Source organism: Anser cygnoides, chromosome 2 (genome assembly GCF_040182565.1).
Source record: "Anser cygnoides isolate HZ-2024a breed goose chromosome 2, Taihu_goose_T2T_genome, whole genome shotgun sequence".
In the NCBI taxonomy this organism is placed as follows: domain Eukaryota; kingdom Metazoa; phylum Chordata; class Aves; order Anseriformes; family Anatidae; genus Anser; species Anser cygnoides.
In genome coordinates this window covers 99,056,082-99,075,852 of record NC_089874.1, presented here as the reverse complement: position 1 = coordinate 99,075,852, position 19,771 = coordinate 99,056,082, and the positions used below count along the sequence as shown (strand labels likewise).

Here is a 19,771-nt window from a genome sequence, read left to right as displayed (position 1 = left end):
TATTAATGGTGTTTGGAAGCCTACTTTTTAAAGAAAAGAGTCAAAACTTATTTGCAGTATTAGTGATGAGCCCTTTTACCACCAATACACACACGCAATGCAATTAGTCACTTCTGGTTTGGCCAACTCTTATTACCTATAGTTAAGACTTGACTATTTCTGTGTCAACTTCTTTAAACAAAACCACACACACCACTTGAGATTTTGGAGATCTGCAGCAGAGACATTTTGCACCTCTTACTAGGAGTCATTTCTGTCCCTGCAGTAATGGTCACAGCAGAGGCCCAGGAATGACCGTCGAAGGCCACAGTTGGGATTGGAAGAGACAGAATTAAACATCTTCAGATTACTAGAAAAGATTTCAGAGAGAAGGGCTTCACGCTGTAGGCATCCTTCCTGTTTCTCATAGCAAATAGAAAAGCCCCCAGGTAACTTCCACTCTTAACATTCCACGAATATCCAGTAAAACAAGCTCTGCTAGCCCCTTTGTACAAAAGGGCTGCACCAACCAACGAGCAAATACAACAGAACGAGAACGCTTTAGTACCTTGTGTGGCTATCCCTTCTCTTGCCAATCTTCTGCTCCGCTGCCATCAGCTCTCTCTGCCAACTTTGCCTCGGACGCTAGCAGTGTTTCCTTCTACTCTTCCGGCTCCTCCTCGTGCTTGGAACGGCTTTGTGAAAGCATTTATAACCAGAAGCGGATCGCGATGTTTCACCGAAATCTAGCTCCTCAGAAAAGGGGAATCCAATTCAGGAGACACCAGGTGCGGTTTATTTTCCCCGACCTTGGACACAGCGCGCCTCCAGCCATTACAGGGCATGGCACAGCACGCACTGCGCGTCACCCGGTGCACAGAACAAGAACCCCCTGGTACTCGGTGGTCCGTAGCTCTTTGCTGCTGTCTGCAAGATGAAGTCCACAGGACCGTTTGGCACTGAAACCCTCCCCTGCCTTGAGACTGGATTTCACTGCTTTAGTTTCTAAGGTAGTTTTAACTGCAGCAGCTATTGTTGGACATCACTGAACTCTTAAGCTATGCTAACGCCACTTTCGTGAGAATAAGCTTTACGATTTACTTAGCTTCATGTAAATTTCCCATACCTACCACAGGTAACATGCTATCTCCCAAGAGGAAGCCTAAGAGAAGAGGAATGGAACAGCTTTTTGTCTGTCACCAAGATGGAGACTGAAAAGACCTGCTAATTCAGGCCCACATCTGGGGTATTAAAAGAGAACACCTCTTCTGCGCCTCCTTCAAAGGTATGAGGTAGACATAATGATGGATCAGACAGTGGGATTTGTACCTTTTTTTCTGCCACTGATCTCCTAGCTCAATTTGGTAAAAAAACACTTTATATCCACCCCATAGTCAGTCTTGTTCAGCACCAAAACAAGGACTGTGGTTTCTCTTCAACCCCCCCTGAGATCTACGGATTAGAAGTGCTGTGTAACAGCTAAACAGCAGTTCTGTTTTCCAGGTAGTTCATGGCAGCTGTTCTACCACCACATGGGTAACATCTACAGTCATAAGTACACATGAGGATGGCAACATCAAAAAGGTACCATAAGGCTTTGGGGGCGGAGGGGCAGGGCTCCCCTCTGGTTTGAGGTGAATCAGAAAAGACAGAGAGAAACAAATATGGTTAGTTATTTCTCCCTAAACTTCAGTTCAGATCTAGTTAGAGCCCCAGACCTTTCTGTTACTAAGCATGCTATGCTTTTCTCCCCACTTTCATCAGCATGTCTCAGCAGAGACAGCCTTTATCCATAATGAAGACACAAACCTGGGAATTCATTTAGAATATCCAAAATTGGGAACTGAGCAGAGCTTCCCACAGCCAGGTGCATCTTATTGTACTATTTTACAAGGAGGCTACATTCAGATGAAGAAATTACACTCCTTCTCAAGTTATTATAGGCTCTTGGAGGTGAAAGCACAAAGTTTCAATCAAGTTCCTTATTGCTGTGCAACAGATACATTCACATTTAGTACACAGAAATCCCCGTCTGCTTGCCCCCGCATGTATTTGATACCCTGCCATACTCTGTAGTCTTCAGTTTGCAATTCAAAAAACCACTAACAAGTTGCTCTTCCAGAATTATCATGAATAGCATAAATAAAGCTTATACTTGCTAACAAGCTATCTGCTGAGTTTTGCCAGCCACTGCAGTGAAACTGCACGTTACACTAACTACCCTGGAATACAACTAACAAACAATCCCACCGTGAGAATTAAACATTTGCTTCCAACAGCAGCAAGCCACAGTTCAACATTAATTGTGGCCATCCAGGTGACACGAACTAATTTGGGAATTCATGTTTTCTCACCTCAGTCTAAAGGAGGAGTTGATCTTTGGTCGTAAGCCACCGTTCTCATACAGCTGTATGTGCTGCTGATTATTTGCATGGACCTTCCAGCTTATACATATGGGGTTCCTCCCAGAATGAGGACTATCCTTCTGTTCCTGAAGCCCTTCGTCTTCGATTTCATTGGATCCATCTACCACAGCCTGGAGAAACTTCTTGAGCCTGATGAGTACGTTCAACCTCCACTGCTGAGAAGTTACCCTGCGGTTTGGGTTAACAGACAGCATCCAGGAAAGTTTCTCTCTGCTTTTCAGTCTTTTTGACAGTTGCTGGTGAGAGATAAGCTCTACAAAATTCTTCAGTAATATAACACTGCGGTCTGTAAGAAGAGCTGGGTATGCTTCCAGTAAAACATCCAGGACTTTCAATGAATCTTCCTGAATTCCCACGCTGATGTGAGTCATGGCACTGGAGAGATGGGCACTTACCAAGGGGAAAAACGGAGCAATCTGTTCAGCTCTTATTTTTGAAGCCAAGAATTGAAGCAGCTGAACAGCCGCTCCTCTGACACCAGAATCTTTGTCTGTAAACACAGCTGCCACCTCACTTATTATATTCGAAAGGTGGGCATCAATTACAAACGGATACTGAGACAGGAGCTCTTTGAGCCCAAGAAGTGCATTTTGCTTAACCCCAGGACTGTAATGGTGCATCTGTGAAAGCAGATCCTATAAGGAAAGAAACATGTACATTTGCTATCATTATCACTCTAAGGACTTTTAATTTCCTCACCTATTTTCTAGCACATTTTTTCCTAAATATTAGAAAATACAGAATCTGTTCTAACGATGTATTGCTGTCTGTAGCAGCGTGGTAAATTCAAAACAAATGTAGTATTGGTTTAAAGCATAACAATGAAAAAATCCGCAATATTCAACAACAGGAAAAACAAGACACCGTAACTCGTCCTTCAGGTAATTACATAACTGTCGTTCTCAAGTATATATACAAGCTTACTGACTTAACAGAGGCACAACCAAGAATTGTCCTCTCACAGCTGGTCTCAAAAGTAGAACTATAAAATTTTAGTCTCAACAGCTCTCTTCAGTTTAAGAGTTGCAAGATATGGAAGACAACGCAAAGGACGGAAAGCAGAAGGTAAATGTCAAGTCATTATCTGTCACTTCAGAACGTATTATCACAATATACCTTTATGTTAAGTTTTCTGTTTTGTGCAGTAAGCAATCCATCTTCTTTAAGCTGTTCAGGAATTTGTATGGCCTTTGTTTTGAAGGTGGTATCTGTTGCATTTTCTAATTTTGGCTTTTTTTTCCCAACTTTTAATTTCACTTTCTGGAAGTCTTCTTGATGTTTCCTTTTTTTAGTCATTCTGATTCTCTGCAAAAAGACATTCAGAATTTTAATACATTACAAATACATTTTTCACCAAAAAGCAGCAACTTCCTAGTGAAATCTACTGTTTTTACTCTCTTTCCTATGTATAAACTGTTGCCCACTACTGAGACAAGCTGCTAAGCCAAACAGACCCGCAGGCTGATCCAGAACTGTTCTAGTTCAGAAAATATTCCACTGTTCCTTGGTTGCCTTTCAATAAAGCAGTTCTCAGAGTGAAAAGATCACTTAAGTATCATCATCTTCCACTGCTTTATCAGAATAAGTTGCGCGGTTTTCTGTTTTTCTTTAACAAATGGTCCTGCTGATAAGGCAACTTTTTATGTACCTGACCCCTTGTCATGGCTAAAGAGCTCGGTTAACAGTTTCATTTCATTCGTACATTGTTTAAAAACTCGATCATTAACAACATACTTGTTTCCACTGGTAATATCATTCATCTCATCAGGCCTCCACTGATAACGGCAACATAAAGAAACTCGAAGAAAACTTCCACTACCCTCTTAGAAGTCCAGGCTGTGCATTTAAGAATAATCATTAGGAAGAAGAGGGGGGTGAAAAAAGGTTAAAAGGCACAGAATAAAAAGAGGTTGAAAAACTAAGTCATTGAAAAAAGCCTAAGAAATAAGGTAGCATAAATAGCTTTATTTACTTGCACAGTAATACTAGAAGAGATATGCAATAGCCAAAACAAAGCCCAGTTCCCAAACTTCAGTTTCTTGGCTTGGATACATCTGTACAGATGAAAGTACACCTAGTTCTACCAGACCAAAAAAACACTACACCACAGGTTCCCTTATCTCCCTTCCCCGCTCACTGTCCCCATACGTCTTCTAAAATCACTCAAAACAAAGCTCTAGAGGCTGATCACGCAGTACTCAACATCTTGTACAAACTGTGCCTAGATTTCTGGTAATTAAGACAATGAATCCATGGTCCAAGGACTCCTAGAAGTAGTCGCAGAGATTACTTACAATTTAAAAGTGTGAAAGGGGAGAGGAGTACACAGTTTTTACAATGCTGAGGTTTAACATTTCATAACGTCCTAATAATAAAAGGTAATTTACGCATGGAAATCTGAATACATCCAGATGTCACTGTATACAGATATATCCAGCTTTAAAGGTTCACATCAGATATGTAAACTTTTTGTTTCTTCTGTATGACAGGAGCTCGCTTTTGAGCTACCCTTTGGGTAACTAACTTTCGCGCATTATTAATAACTGATCTATAGGAACACATTGTGAATACAAGGCTCGACATTCGAAGAGCAAATTAACTCAAAAAAAAAAGAAATCAATATAGGTGGTTAAACCTAGAAAATAAAACATCCCAACAATGATTGCTTTATGACCACCACTGACTCCAGAAAGCAGAATTCCACAGCCGATTTTCCAACAGACTTCAGATTGGGTAAATCTGTGCTGCGCCACATTATTTCATCCACACACCACAGCTACATCGCGAGGCCACTCTAAGTGAAGTGTAAATTTAGCATAAAGAATCTGTTGGCTGAAGAGGCTTACACCTTGGGGTTTGGTCCCAAAATAAAAATGTCCTTTAGCATCCTAGTACAAGTGTTCATACTTGGTTTCATAATTTATATATATTTACGTAATGCATTTTTAAGGAAAGAACTACAAGATTTTCGCTACTCAATTAGAAGACACAGAGAAATAGCTGAAAGCTTTAGTCATGACCGACTGCCACTTACTAGCTTGCCTTACCAGATGTTGGGAGGTCTCCCTCTACCAGATGTCTTCCACCCAACACTGAATTACAAATAGAGGCACACACACACACACAGGGACAAAATCAATTATTTTAAAGCAGAAGGCTTACGAAGCCTGTTTCTCCTGGCAGCAGAAGGAAGCCCAGCTTGCCCTGCACTGCGTATTTCGGGTAGGATTTATCGGGAACCCAACCACGTCCATTTCCAACTCCCACATCCCCACCGAGCCGAGATAAAATGGTCACAGAACCCGCGCCGGGAAACCACCAGACCCTCTATCACCGGAGGCTAAGGGCACAGCACACAACTTGCAAAATTATTTTAATTACCGGCTTTTAATTACCTGCAGCCCCCCGGCGGCCTCCCCACCCGCGGGCCGGGGGCTGCAGCCGCACGGCCGCCAGGGCCCCTTCCCCCGCCGGGACCCTCCGGCCCCGCCGCCCTGCCCCTCGCCGGCCCGGCCCTGCGCCCCCCCTCAGCCCCGGCCCCGGCCCCGGTCCCGGTCCCCTCCCGCCCTCAGGGCGGCCGCGGCCCCTCACCGAGCACGCGGCAGCGCCAGTCCCCGCCGCGCCGCGCCGCTCCGCGCCGCCCCGCCCGGGAAACGGCCGCCCCACGTGAGCGGGCGGAGAGCGCCGCGTCCCGCCCCGCCCGCGCCCAGCGCCGCCTGTGGGGCTGGAGGACCGCGGCTACCGGGGCTCCTCGGCGGGCTGCCCTCGGGGGGGGGGGTGAGGGTCTCTTACGGCGCTCCGGTGCCTGTACCTTTCTGTATCACCCACTAAAACGTGTCCCCGAGCACCAGCTCCAACCGTTCCTTGAACGCGTTCCTTGGACGGTGACGCCACCACCTCCCCGGGCAACCCGTTCCAATGCCTGACTGCTCACTGAGAAGAAATGTCTCCTCATTTCCAACCTGAACCTCGCCTGGCACAACCATTCCCTCTAGTCCTATCACTGGTTACCTGTGAGAAGAGGCCGACCCCCTGCTCCCCACAACTTTCTTTCAGGCAGTTGTAGAGAGCAATAAGGTCTCCCCTGAGCCTCCTCCAGACTAAACAGCCCCAGTTCCCTCAGCTGCTCCTCACAGGACTCGTGTTCCAGGCCCTGCACCAGCTTCATAGCACTTCTCTGGGCACACTCTTTGATTTAACATGATTAAATGTTAAATCTTAACGTGATTAAATCAGGTTTGTTTCACATACACGTATAGCAGAGCAGTCTCTTGTAGGACAGGCCCACCTGTTCACCAACAGATGACAGCCTTCTCGCTAAACAAGACGTTTTTAGCACTTCCTGCAAAAGAAGTATTTTGTACGATTCCACTTAAGCACAGACTCACGCTTCATGAGTACTGCCGCAGTTGTGTTCTTCTGCTTGTGCCAGCTTTTTTTTTGGCGTCACCATCCCTGGGGGTGTTCAAGGAAAGGTTGGATGTGGTGCTTAGGGACAAGGTTTAGTGGGTGACAGTGGTAGTAGGGTGATGGTTGGACCAGATGATCTTGAAGGTCTCTTCCAACCTTAATGATTCTGTGATTTGTAAGATACTCAGAGCTACATTTTCCACTTTGCAGCCTGACAAAATTTCAAGACAGAAAGCGATGCTTTTGCAGGAAACTGTTTAAGTAGCTTTAAAGCAACCTGTGATTCTCACTCTACCTTCTTCTCTGACCCATCTAAACGCATCGATTAGGAGAACAATTTGATCACATCGCTAAAGTAATTATGTTACACTAGTTTGATTTGAACATATGTGGATGCTTGCTAGAAGTTCAACAGCACTGAAAGATGTCAGCATTCCACCACACAAGGCATTAATTACATCATTTTAATTACCGGAATCCGAGCTGTCTTGGGTAAAATTTCTCATTTGTAGTAAATACTAGGATCACTTTTCATGTTTACTTTGAGTCCAGCTACAGAATCACAGAATCACAGTGACCGCGAAAGATCATTGGGTCCAACCCCCCTGCCAAAGCAGGTTCCTTAGAGCAGGCTGCCCAGGTAGGCGTCCAGAGAGGCCTTGAATATCTCCAGAGAAGGAGACTCCACAACCTCCCTGGGCAGCCTGTTCCAGTGCTCCGTCACCCTCCCTGTGAAGAAGTTCTTTCACATGCTGGTGTGGAACTTCCTGTGCTTCATCTTGTGGCCATTGCCTCTTGTCCTATCCCCACAAACCACTGAGAAGAGGTTGCCCAAATCCCTCTGTCTCCCACACCTCAGATATTTATACACATTGATAAGATCCCCTCTCAGTCTTCTCTTCTCCAGGCTGAACAGACCCAGGTCTCACTGTCTTTCCTCACAGGGAAGATGCTCCTTGACTTGTATCTCATATTCTGGCTTCCCACCTTCTCTGCTGACTGCTTCTGGAAGCCAGGGCTTTGTGGAGTACCTTAAAGATGCTGGGTTACAAGTGTATCTCTTACTTTCTGCAATTTTTTACTTTGAATCTGTTTAGGAAGTGCTTGAGGTCATTTGAATGTGTTCTGTTAGATTTTACTCTTTCTGCAGTGACAGAAGGTAGAAGTTAACAGGGTACTTACTAAAAGAGCATTTTCAATGAAATAGATGAATGGCATTGTGCTCCATGAGAACATTTTTTAATTGTATTTCTAAAATGAAGTTACATAATAACATTTCCTCCAACAAAAATGCAATAATAAAACCCAAGATTTGCATTTACAGAGTATAGAAACAATTAAAAGACTTAAGAACAGTTTCAGTGAAGCCAATGCAGAATCAGCATTAGCATTTCAGGTTTCACATATGCTATCAAACCCTTGGGCACACTATATGAGTTTTGTACACTGATGCCTAGATCAAATTTACAAGATGGAGCCTGCTGCTTCAAAAGGGATAATAAATTCCTAACTCAGAAAGACATATCACAATCCTAGAAGAAACTGGAAGCAAAACAAGGGCAGGATGTTTCCATAACTCTAGAGTTATGATCAGAGGTCGTCACAATGTACACCAGGCAGCTTGTCTTCTGTTGCATACTCAAACATTTTCATTTCCTGTCAATTCACCTGAGTGCCCTTCTCTTTCACACGTTATGCCTTATAAGCGAAGTTCAAGTTCTGCAATTTTGTTAAAGATAATTTCTCCCAAGCTCTCTGGTGTCTCAGTAAAATATGTTATACTAAGGTAAAGCTAAAAGAAAAATCAGTCCCCAGTTGGTAGAATTTTTCTTGTTATTGCTTAAGTTTTAAATTCAATGAATTCTCTGGATACACAGAATGTCTGCCTTGGTGTTACTTTAACAATCAGTGTATAATATTAAGTACAGCACAACATTTCTTAAGCGTCATTTGTAGAGATAGTGCCTTAAAAAAAAAAACGGACACAAGTAAAATACTATCTTTAAAAACTGTTTAGGAACAAAAATACAGTTTTCCATTAGCATAAGAATATACTGAGCCATCACAAAACACAGGCAGATACAAAACCAAACAAAGTAACACTTGTAGACTCTATTTACACCAGAAAACAAAGTTTTAAAGGGAGACTAACTGCACAGCGGATTAGACTCTGGTCTTACCTCTGTTTCTGAACAGAACAAACTTCAAGACATTCTAGAAATTCTTCACAATTTCATTAAAATAGTAATTGTTTTCTGTTTTAATTTCTTTATTTGTTGTTGAAACATTTTCATTCCTACGTGGTTAATTCTAACTAACCAACTATCCATGTTCCTCCATGGTTAGTTTGTTCATAGAACAAAACTAACCAATTCTGCTGCCTTTTTTTTTTTTTGTTACCTTTCTTTTATGGCAGCTTACATTCCAAGATATGAAGATTTGAAACCACCAGGATGGGGATTCTCAGTTCCATCCAGATCTCCAAAAAAAGTCTAAGTTAACATTAAAAGATTCGTTTACCATCTGGCCCCATCATGTCTGTATTATACCAGCTTTTGGCTGCAAAGCTGAAGAGCTTTAATTAGAAGTACTGAACGCTACCCAAGACCACACGCAGGAAGAAGATTTTAATTAGACAATTTAATTTTAAAATTTTATTTTTTCCAAACACATTAATCTGTAACCATCCAAAACATTTTTCTATCCTCCTACCAAATTAGTAGTGGTTAACACATAGGACTTATACATATAAATGTATATATTACATATATATATATACACACACGTATATTAAGTCAAAAACACTATTATAGCAGGTGAAAAAAAGTTTACCTTAAAAGAGCCAGAACTGCAGGATAGTATAAGCCAACTTTCACTTCATTCTCTTACTGGTCATATAAGAGAAGACAAGATATTTTCACTACCACTTCAGTGTGCCTTAAGCATAGTCTGCTTACGTCTCTTGGGACATACCTCTGAGTTTGCAAGCAAGTAAACCTCTGCTGAGTTTGCTAAACTTTCCAATTATCTAAACTAAATAAATTACCTAGCGTCCTTGCACTTCTCAGCTCAGAACTGGACTGACAGCACTGGGTTTTTACTATTAATCTTTATTTAGAAACAGGAGGAGACCAATTCATTATTCTTACATGGAAGGAGATTTTTGATTTCAATAGCCTTTGAGCAGGGCTCTGCAGCCACAGGCAATAATTTCCAGCTATTTGTTGTAGCATGAATTTGAACTGCTGGCTTCTATTATCCCTTCTGTTGTTAACTCTTTGTAAACGAACCAAAAGAACCAATACAAAGAGATCAGATTACCAATATACAGAATGCAAAAATATTTAGGAAAACAACAGCTACCTGTTTTAAAAATATGTTTCAGCAGCAAGGGAAACATGAACTTTACAACCTTTCCACAAATACAGAAATGTCAGCCATACGGAGAAATAAATAACAGGAATCCCATAACCAAATTTTTAATTAAAATAACCCTGTACAGAATTTGGATATAGTAAAATCAGCTACATTGAGTTCATATCAAGTAAAAGAACATTCTCAAACTTACAGAAAGTAAATGCTGCAGTATTAACTCTGCTAACTACCACGTCACCGTGTGCTGCCATTGCTTGGTCTTCTCAGAGTCCCACTTTCAGTCAGGATCCTTACAACATTTGGAATATCAATTCCTTTGTTAAAGGTTTAAAAAAACAAAAACAAAGAATAAGTGGTTTGATGATACATTTTAAAGCACAAGTTATACTGAAACATTTAGATGATTACATGAATTTGAAGCTTTTCTTATTAAATAAAAAATACTCTAACAGTTAAAAAATGGAATGTGTTACTTAATTGCCTGGAAACTATGAACCATATTCCTGTGAACAGCTCTAATGTTTCAGTGAAGGGTCTGTCTAGCCCTTCTGATCTGTTGCTGACCTGCAAAGATCTGTAGCTGATGATTACGAAAACATTACTAGACGTTCTCCATTTTAACACTGCACCAATAAGTCAGTGTTCTCTTCAGAGCACAAGCAAGAATGCTACGTTGCTTTGATTAAACTGATGCCCATGACTTTGGAGGAGGGAGGGAGGGGAAAAGTAGAAGAAACACAGGGTCAGCTTAAGTGGTAAAAACAACCACTCAGTGGCCATAAACTAAGGAAAGAGTAGGAATGGAACCTGAAGTGTGCCTGAAGCCTTGTGGGTTATGGGAATATTATGCTCTCCCAACCTCAGATCATCTTTAGATCAGGAAACTTTTCAAGTCTGATAGGGCACACTTCTAAACCTTTTGCAACTCTAAATTCCTTTATAGAAAATGATGGAAACAGAACTGTATGCTCTATTCCAGACACAAGCAAAACATGAGTTTATGTGACAGCAAAATAGTAACTCCCCTCTCTCCTTCCATTCCTTCCTTAATTCTTTGCATTCAGTTTATTCTTCTAACTGATAAGTTGATATTTCCACTAACCTGATGAGGAGCATTTGAACTTCAGTCAACCAACACTTCAACTGATTTGAATAATGTTGCGATCACAAAATTTTGTCATCCAGATATTCATCCCTTTTTCCAGGTCACTTAAACAGCACAGGCTTTAAGCACAGGCCTACAGAACCTCCTTACGCTGTAAAAAAACAATTGCCTGTTTGCTATCTGTTTCTTATCTGACTCCTTTGCTGACTCCTTTCAAAACAACTCCAGAAAGTCTGGAAGGAGGATTTCTTATCATAAAATCTGTATACATACATCCCCACCACCAGCACTCTGAGCAGACCATATTTATCCAGGCGTCTACTAGTTTCCACCCTGTTTTTCTAAACAATTCTATTCACCTCTCCAACAAAAACTGGTAGTTTTGAGGATCACCTAGAACGCTGTACTGGCTCTGGACAGGATGGAGTTCACTTTCTCAGCAGCCCAAACAGTGCTGTGGTTTGGATTTGTAGCTAAAGCAGCACCGATAACACAGCTGTGCTTTGTCTAGTGCTGAAGTGGGCTTGTGCAGTGTCAAGGGTTTTTCTTTTTCCCCTCACTCTGTACTGCCGCAGTGAATAGGCTGAGGGGGAACGCCACTAGGACAGCTGACCCCAATTGGCCAAAGGCATATTCCACACCATATAACATCATGCTCAGCAAGCAATAAAATTAGGTGGAGATAAGCTGGGGAGGGGGATGTTGTTCCCTCCCCCATCTCTGTCACTTAGAAAAATTTGACACATGACAAAATTTATTAAACTTCTGCTCTTCCTATTCTTTTCCCTGTTTTTCACCACTTATCACAGTTGAGATTCTCTTTTTTCTCTAATAACAATATGCTTGATTTTAGTTTACTGTCTTTTACCATGTAGATGTTAAATAGGCACAAATGAGAAAATTTTAAAAAAATCAGTGTTTATTAACACCTTCATTCATAGGAGTGCAGCCATTTTGAATTACCATTCCTAAACTGGCTCCTGAAAAAAATAAAAGGGGAAAAAAACCTCTCCCTAGTATCTCAAACTTCTTAATGTTTCACAAAGCTAACAAAAATTGTTATGTATATTTTCATATGCGTTTGCATACGCCTTCATGTATATGTGAATTACCTCTGAAAGCTGGGTTTGCTGCTGCTATTTTGTGTAGAGTAGCAGTAACTTCCTCAACATTCATATTTCTTACACTGTTCAAAAATTCAGCAGTGATGTTGTTCTCATATGCTGCTTCCAAAGTGCCAGCTGAGAAGTTTTGCAGGTCATCTTCCTCAGTTACTGACAAGGACTTCTTAGCTGATCGGCTGCTTGAATAGTCTTAAAGAAAATAAATACTGTTTTTCAGTTCAAGAAGATTCTGAATAGTCTTCATTACTTAGTTATCTAAATAGGCCTTTTTAAAACATTATTTTCCAGTTTTGCACAGCATCATTGGTAAGGTTCACACCTGGCTTCACTAATAATATTTTCATACAACTGAGAGTTAGATATGCTTTTTATTTACAGAAAATCCTGAAGAAACAAGGGTGGCAGGTGGGTGAAAGCTCTTTTCCTTATGGCTTACAAATGGAACTAAAAAGGAACTAAAAGTTCCTAGTCTTTCATATTATAAGCAATTACAATTTTTTTTTTTATTAGTATTGTATTGAGGTTTACAAAAGTTAAGTTCTTTGGAGAAAAAATGTCACTGCATAACAAAAAAAAACAACACATATGAAATAGATACGCTTAGTACTCCACGCAATTTTCTCTCCAAGTTTAGGACAAAATTTCCTACCACATGGCATGTGAAAACTAACCATTTATTTATATTAAGAAGGAAATTCTCTCAAAGAAATCCAAGATTCTTTGAAAAAATTCCTCAGAAGTACTGAGGTCAAGTAGTAGCAATATTCAGCTCTTAAACAGAATTTTCCATCCTCTACAACATAATTTTGTTTCCACTAATATCTTGCTTGGACTAGACCTGCACTAAGCCTCTTTTCCACCAAGAAGGAAAAAAGATGCACATAAAACCTGCCAGTTATACTGTGAAAGACTCCTTAGAAACAATTGATTCTGGGCAGAGGAAATTCAGAGTCAATACTAACTCAATTTCTCCTCAAATCCTACAGTTAAGCAGGATGAACGTTTTTGAATAGGCTGTCCTTTTTAACATCTGTAGAGGAAAACAAACAAACAAATAAACTATTAATCTATGTTACTTGACTTTAGCTTTATTCTGCTTTTAAGCTCTACTTAAGAAGCAGGAAAAAAAAAAAAGCTTTTTAGAATTTAATCTTAATCAGTGTTAAGATTAAAGCACATTGAAGACTGCAATGCTAACATTACCAGTATCAGAATCACTAATATCTGCAGAATTCAGGTCAGATTGCTCTGTGGAATGTTCCAATACTTCTCCTCCATTATGTTCGGTATCTAAGAGATCCTAAGAGTTTGAAAAAAAGATGAGTTCAGAACTTCATCAAAACAACAGCCTAAAATGACAAACTACTACATTTTAATGACCACAGAAACAGATGAGAGATCAGTATTTCTGCTACCCAATTTGAGAAAAAATAATATTTCTTTGAAAATTGTACGGCTGGAAATTAACCTTGATGCACACACTGCTCATGGTATTTGTCTACATCTAAAAAGCACTATATTAGGCTTAGTGATACTTACACAACCTAATTCTCCACCTGTCAGATCTAAAAAGGAAGTATTTTACGCTAAAAATATTTTTAAATTATCTGTTGAAAGATCACGGTTTAGGGTATTCAAGTGTTTTCACACATCAAGATATTTTTTATTTTATTTTTCTACAACTAATACATTAGAAGTTATTTTGGTTAGGACTTGATGGTTTTGTAGCATGTCAACTTCTGCCCTCTTTCCATATGAATAAAACAACAAAGAAAGTCTTATATAAAAGAACAGCAGGGATAAGGTAAAAGTAAACTTATTAAAGAAGTAAAAAAAATGTAAATAATAAATGAGAATTATAGACATGAAATTTACCACAGAGAAATACTGCCTTTTCAGGCAGAAAGAAAGCAAAAAGATATAATACAGGGAGCAAAGATAAACCTCACAGCAAAATCCTGAACTAAGAAAGGCTTTTCAAGACGAAAACAAAACAAAGCAACAACAAAACCACTCTTATTTTCCTTGAATCATAGAATGGCTCAGGTTGGAAGGGACCTCAAAGATCACCTAGTTCCAACTCCCTTGCCATATGCAGGGACGCCACCCATTAAATCAGGTTGCTCAGGGCCTCATCTGGCCCTGAGCATCTAACCTGGTCTGGTTCCCTCCAGCTTGTTAGGCTGGTACTTAACTCTTATTTGGCATTTTCCACTCAGACTCATCTTTTAAACACAAAAATAGTTAAGTAACTGTAGCAGGAGGAGTAGCTGTTGTGGCAAATGAGAATTTTGTTCAATACTGACAATTCCATGAGAAAAAATAGCAGGGTTTCCAAAGACAAATATGGTAAATGGATTACAACAAGAGGTTCCTGCCATCCCTGTTGGCAACGGGGCAACGAATAAAAAATCATTCCAAGTGTGAAGTCTGAAGGTACAACATAACATGAACTGGAGAGATAGGGAGTGCAAATGGCTACTGCAGCAAGCTCAGAGAAGTACTCAAAACATTCATGTTTTGACTGACTTATCTTTACACAGACACCAGTAATGACGGGAGCAGGGAGGAACTGGGTTTTTAATAGCAGAACAAAACTGTGTAAGAAAATTGATGTCAGTGTCTGATTACACAATGAACAAAGTGAGGTCAAGACTGGGAAAGGAAAAAGAGAACAAAATTATCACGGATGTCAGAAGAGATGAGAAAACCGTAAGTTAGGATTGAAAAGGGGGTAAAAACAGCAGAAAAACAAACAAGGAGAAGCATGGGAAATAAAGGACAAAATTATTTTTGGCTTCTATTAAAAAAAAAAAAAAAGCACACCTTTGGAGACAATGCATTAAGACTCCTCAACAGAAAAGTGGTGAGTTTATCCTATCGTAACTACAAAAATTCTTCAAGCATTTAATGGTCACAACTTTCAATACGGTTGGCATGACAATTTTAACTATAAATAAACCATCTGCAACAATAAATATACGTAATCACAGGAATCTACAGACCTGTAGAACAAAAACAAAACAAAACCCACATTACTTTTTTTGATGCAGACCGCTGACGATATTCCACCAGTGCATCTGTGAGAGTCTGCGTTACTTTTAGGATAAAAGCAGCATCGTCTTCATTCAGAATCTCAAAACTTTGCTAGGGAAAAAAAATCCACAACATAAAAATTTTGCCTTTGAAAGATACAAATATCATAATGTATAAACAAATCCTGCAGGAACCTTATTGTTTTTTATATCTTTATTCTTCTGTCAGATGTGGCTAACGTTACAAAGTAAATAAAGTTCTATTTTTAATCCCATAAATTGTAGGGGGAAGGCACAAGGTCACAGAGAGGGAGAAAATCATTCACAGAGAATGATGCTGTGGTTACCTGATACAATCATTTGAAAAGGAACAACCCAGGAATGTTCCTGTAAATACATACATGAAAATGTTTTTCCTTAAGTATTTTGATTCTCTTCCCAAGATATCTGCATATGAACAAATGCGTACAATTTCCCTGAGGCAATTAGGTCACAACCCATTTCTCCACAACGTAGCAAAAAGCCAGAACAGTATTGAACTTGAAGATATTTAACAAATTGTCTTATAGTAATTCTCCTCTCCTTCCAAAGAAGCCTAAGGCAAAAGTAGAGTCTCTAAAGCACTGAAGCTCTACCAGGGGAGAAAGTTCTGGTGCTAACAGCCCTCTCAAGGACAGATACACGCGTTGTTCTCGTCTACATTAATCAAGTTCCGCTGAAAACAATTCCACAGGGCACAATATAAGAGAAGTACAGGTCTGTCCTAACAACTCAAAGTCTTCCAGATTAAAAGCAAACATCTTCAAACACTCCAGACAAAGGAAAAAAGTAAATCACCAATAACTAGCAATAAATTCATATGTAACTGCATAACTGGGGGTAGATTATATTTTCAGACTAATAGTATTTGTCTCTTCAGGTTTGCACAAGTCATAACTTGTTAAAAAATAGGAAGAAAAGTAAGATTACACTTGGGCAAAGATGTATCTGCTATCAGGTAATGAAAGAGATCCAATTATTTTAATGATAAAAGTTGAACATACAGCTCAGTTAAAAATTATTCAGTAAGAATAATCATTGAAAAACTGGAATTATGATATGAAGAGCAAATCCAGAAAGGATTCTTGTATAATTAACTTCCACTACATATGACAACTTTTGTTTCAGAAGAGGAAGAGAAGATCAAAGTAAAAAAAAAAAAAAATCAAAAGAAACGCATCGTGGAGTTTGTAAAGACATTAGTGTAAATGTTGATACTGAACAATTTTCAAACTGTCCAAAACAGAACGTTGTCCCAATCACATTCCCAACAGCCCTCCCCTGTTTTCAGAGGACAATCACACTATACAAGAGGATGCCTTGATTCACATTAGTTACTAGCAAGATACAATCTTTACAGTTTCCCCATTAAAAAGAGAAAAGAAATTACCATGCAGTAACAGACTCACAGTAACTACCAGTTAAGATTTTCATTAATTTTGTCTCTAATGTTTTAATGAGATTACCGTTTCCATATGCAAGATTGTGAATGTTGTTAATACACGTAACAGCTAGCAACTGCTAGTTTTCCCCTCTGTTTGCATCCCTGCTGCGAAATGTGTACACAACACATTTTTGACAACTGAATAGAACTCAGCTGTTCAGTCAAACAAAGTGAATAGGTGGGATATTTTTGTGTTTGTTTGTTTCTAAAGTATACAACCTGCATGTTATTCCTTAAAAACTGCTTCTTCCCCTTCTTCACAACCAAAATGTTTCAGTAATATTAACTAGTTCCTAATTAGTAATTGATTAGTAATTGCTAATAAACTAATTATGAACCAGTAATTGTTAATTGCTTAGCAACTCTATTAGAATTTTTCAGAGATGAAATTGCAAGGAAAGATTTAGCACTTACCAAATAACCCAACAGTTCTTCTTGACTAGTGAATTCCTCAAGATTTGCTGCAGGTTCTTGCTGTTTAACATAAACAAGATCTATTATGTGTACTATTTATAACTGAAATTAAACAGTAATAAGTATTATGGTTATTCTAGGTTCTTGCTCTAATTAAATCGTGTGTACTTGTACAGAAACATGTACTTGTGTTTTCACAACAAAATCAGAAAAATTTTTTGTTTTTAAAAAGTTTTCTTAGCAACTTGGAGGTAACTTATTGTTGATAACATTAGCAATTTGAATAAGCAAAAGAAAACATCATTGCTGTATATCAAAGTAATTATTTTCCCAACTATGTGTAAACTGGAACAACCCATTAAAAGAAAAATATTCACCTCAAGTTCCTCGTTTTCTTCCTGCAATTGTTTATTGGTCTCACACCTAAAGATAGAAAATATACATTATTTTTTTGTTGTATATAAAAATAATACACACACAGTATCCAAATGGTTGATCTATCAAAGGTGTGTCAGTCAATAACTCAGTAATTAGTTTAAATTACTGACACACTACAGACTGTATACTTTGAAAGGTCACACATTTCCTTGCAGACATCCTAGTGGTTCCAGATATAATCATAAAATATATTTATGATTTTTTTAGTGTAATTAGCTACATAAGTTCTAAAACCCAGAGTTAAGAAAAAAGTTTGATATTGGTAATAAAAGCTGTAAACATGCATTGCAGAAAGACAATGCCCCTAATTACAGTACAATTTTTTATTAGCACTTCACAAATTTGTGTTTAAAAACAGTTGGTCAGAAATAGTAGTATTTTATAATGTAGCCACAGAAATACTGAGCATACAAAGCCTCATAATTAACTCAAAAGTAACAGAAATTCTCAGACTGATGTTGCAGAATTGTTAAGTAGAAGCATCATTTCACTGCTTGCTGTCAAATGAAAATCAGATCTTCTTTTGAGAAACTTTACATTGAATTCACATTTCAGAAGTCTCACAAAAATAAACAGGAAGGAACAAGCTGAAGTGCTATTTTAGTAACCGTAACTTCCAAATTAGTCTCTCACTGGAACACCCGACTGCTCATAACTACCCAGGATCTATCTGAACAACTAGATTAATGAGAGATGTGTGATTTTCCATAGGATTCCGTTCTTAAAATTTAAGGTATGGGACTGCACAATGAGGATCAGTGTCAGGTAAAGCTTTCAGAACCTCGACGTGGATGTCCAAGATTGTATTAGCTTCCCATCTTTGACATTTTTACAAACTAATTTACTCTCAAGATAAATAACTAATATAGTTATTTGAACGCTAGACAAATACATACAAAGATTCATAAACCTAGACTTGAATCTGGTTTCAATTAGTCCTTTTCCTTAATGGTTGGTTGGCCCACAGAGAGGGAGAAGTCCTACAAAAACACATTTCGGGAACAAGAAAATTTCTCCTTTTACAGCTAACAGTAAATAAGAAAAAGGTGGCTAGCCCTTCATGTCTGACCGAGAAACAACTGGTTTAAAGTCAGGAAACATTCTAAGAGAACGCCATTAAAGCAAAATCAAAGAACTAATTGTTGAAACGTAAGTCTTAAGACTCATCAATATATGTATATCCCTTATCAACTGCTTTCCTGTAGTTCCTGGTGTTGCACAAAGATAACTAATGTTGAAGCCATCTCTCCCACACAAGTTGGATAATTCAAACTAAACTCACAGTACTGCTATTAATAAGGACTTTTACAAACAGCAAGCAACTTAGTTCTATCATTTAAGAACCACATATAATATTTATTATTGTTCCTCTGTGAAATCTTTTGTAAAGATGATACCCAATTGTTGCAGCTATTCACTGATTATCTTTTCCTTCTAAAATTACATACAGTTCATATACTGCCCTAATTGTCTAACATGAACCTGTAACAGTGAGTTTTTTAATGCGCTAGCAAAGATTCTTTTTGAATTTGTGATAAATCAGGATTACACCTTAAGGATAACACAGCTAAAACAAAATCTAGTTGCATCTACAGCAAAATCTGAGGTGAATTTACATGCACCAGGTTTTCTGTTGCCGACAAAAGCTTATGGAAAAGCACATACTTTCAGAAGACAAACATTCTACTATTACAGCACCCATCTATTCTTCACAGCACACTGTGCAAATCCCATGTCAGCAGACACCACCTACAACAGTTTCCTTTGAGTATATTTAAAGGGTTTTTGGGGTGGTGGATTTTTTTTTTTTTTTTTTTTTTTTTTTTTTACTTTTCAGAATCGTTGCCTTTGCTGTCTTCTTCAGTCTTGTTGTCTTTGCTGCTTTCAATAGGCTTATTAGTTTCAGCCTTCTCATCTGGTTTTGCCTGTTCTTGCTGACTTTTTTCTGGCTCCTCTTGAACAGCCTTTTCTTCAAAAATGAT

The 19,771-nt window shown here is 38.9% G+C and overlaps 2 protein-coding genes across 7 annotated transcripts in view; both read right to left on the bottom strand.

Moving 5' to 3' along the window:
• TEX10 (testis expressed 10) overlaps positions 1-6,115 on the bottom strand; it is a 53,033-nt gene extending 46,918 nt beyond the window's left edge. For 2 of the 4 annotated variants that reach the window (XM_066992687.1, XM_066992688.1), the window contains exons 1-3: positions 5,997-6,115; positions 3,522-3,710; positions 2,334-3,040 (exon numbers count right to left, since the gene is read on the bottom strand). In XM_066992687.1, coding sequence (XP_066848788.1) covers positions 2,334-3,040; positions 3,522-3,701 — 887 coding nt within the window. In that variant the 5' untranslated portion in view covers positions 3,702-3,710; positions 5,997-6,115. Of the gene's footprint in view, positions 1-2,333; positions 3,041-3,521; positions 3,711-4,139; positions 4,164-5,800; positions 5,823-5,996 lie in introns of those variants that run through there. The other 2 variants (XM_013181160.3, XM_048079554.2) reach the window with 2 other exon arrangements.
• A 1,917-nt stretch (positions 6,116-8,032) lies between these two features.
• LOC106036001 (uncharacterized) overlaps positions 8,033-19,771 on the bottom strand; it is a 23,882-nt gene continuing 12,143 nt past the window's right edge. Inside the window, exons 11-18 of one of the 3 annotated variants that reach the window (XR_001207052.3) lie at positions 19,620-19,758; positions 17,729-17,774; positions 17,352-17,411; positions 15,459-15,566; positions 13,623-13,719; positions 12,408-12,608; positions 11,293-11,446; positions 8,033-10,504 (exon numbers count right to left, since the gene is read on the bottom strand). Coding sequence is in view for 2 of the 3 variants with exons in the window: in XM_013181171.3 (XP_013036625.1) it covers positions 10,425-10,504; positions 12,408-12,608; positions 13,623-13,719; positions 15,459-15,566; positions 17,352-17,411; positions 17,729-17,774; positions 19,620-19,758 (731 nt within the window). In the remaining variant the exon portion in view is untranslated. Of the gene's footprint in view, positions 10,505-11,292; positions 11,447-12,407; positions 12,609-13,381; positions 13,450-13,622; positions 13,720-15,458; positions 15,567-17,351; positions 17,412-17,728; positions 17,775-19,619; positions 19,759-19,771 lie in introns of those variants that run through there. The other 2 variants (XM_013181171.3, XM_013181173.3) reach the window with 2 other exon arrangements.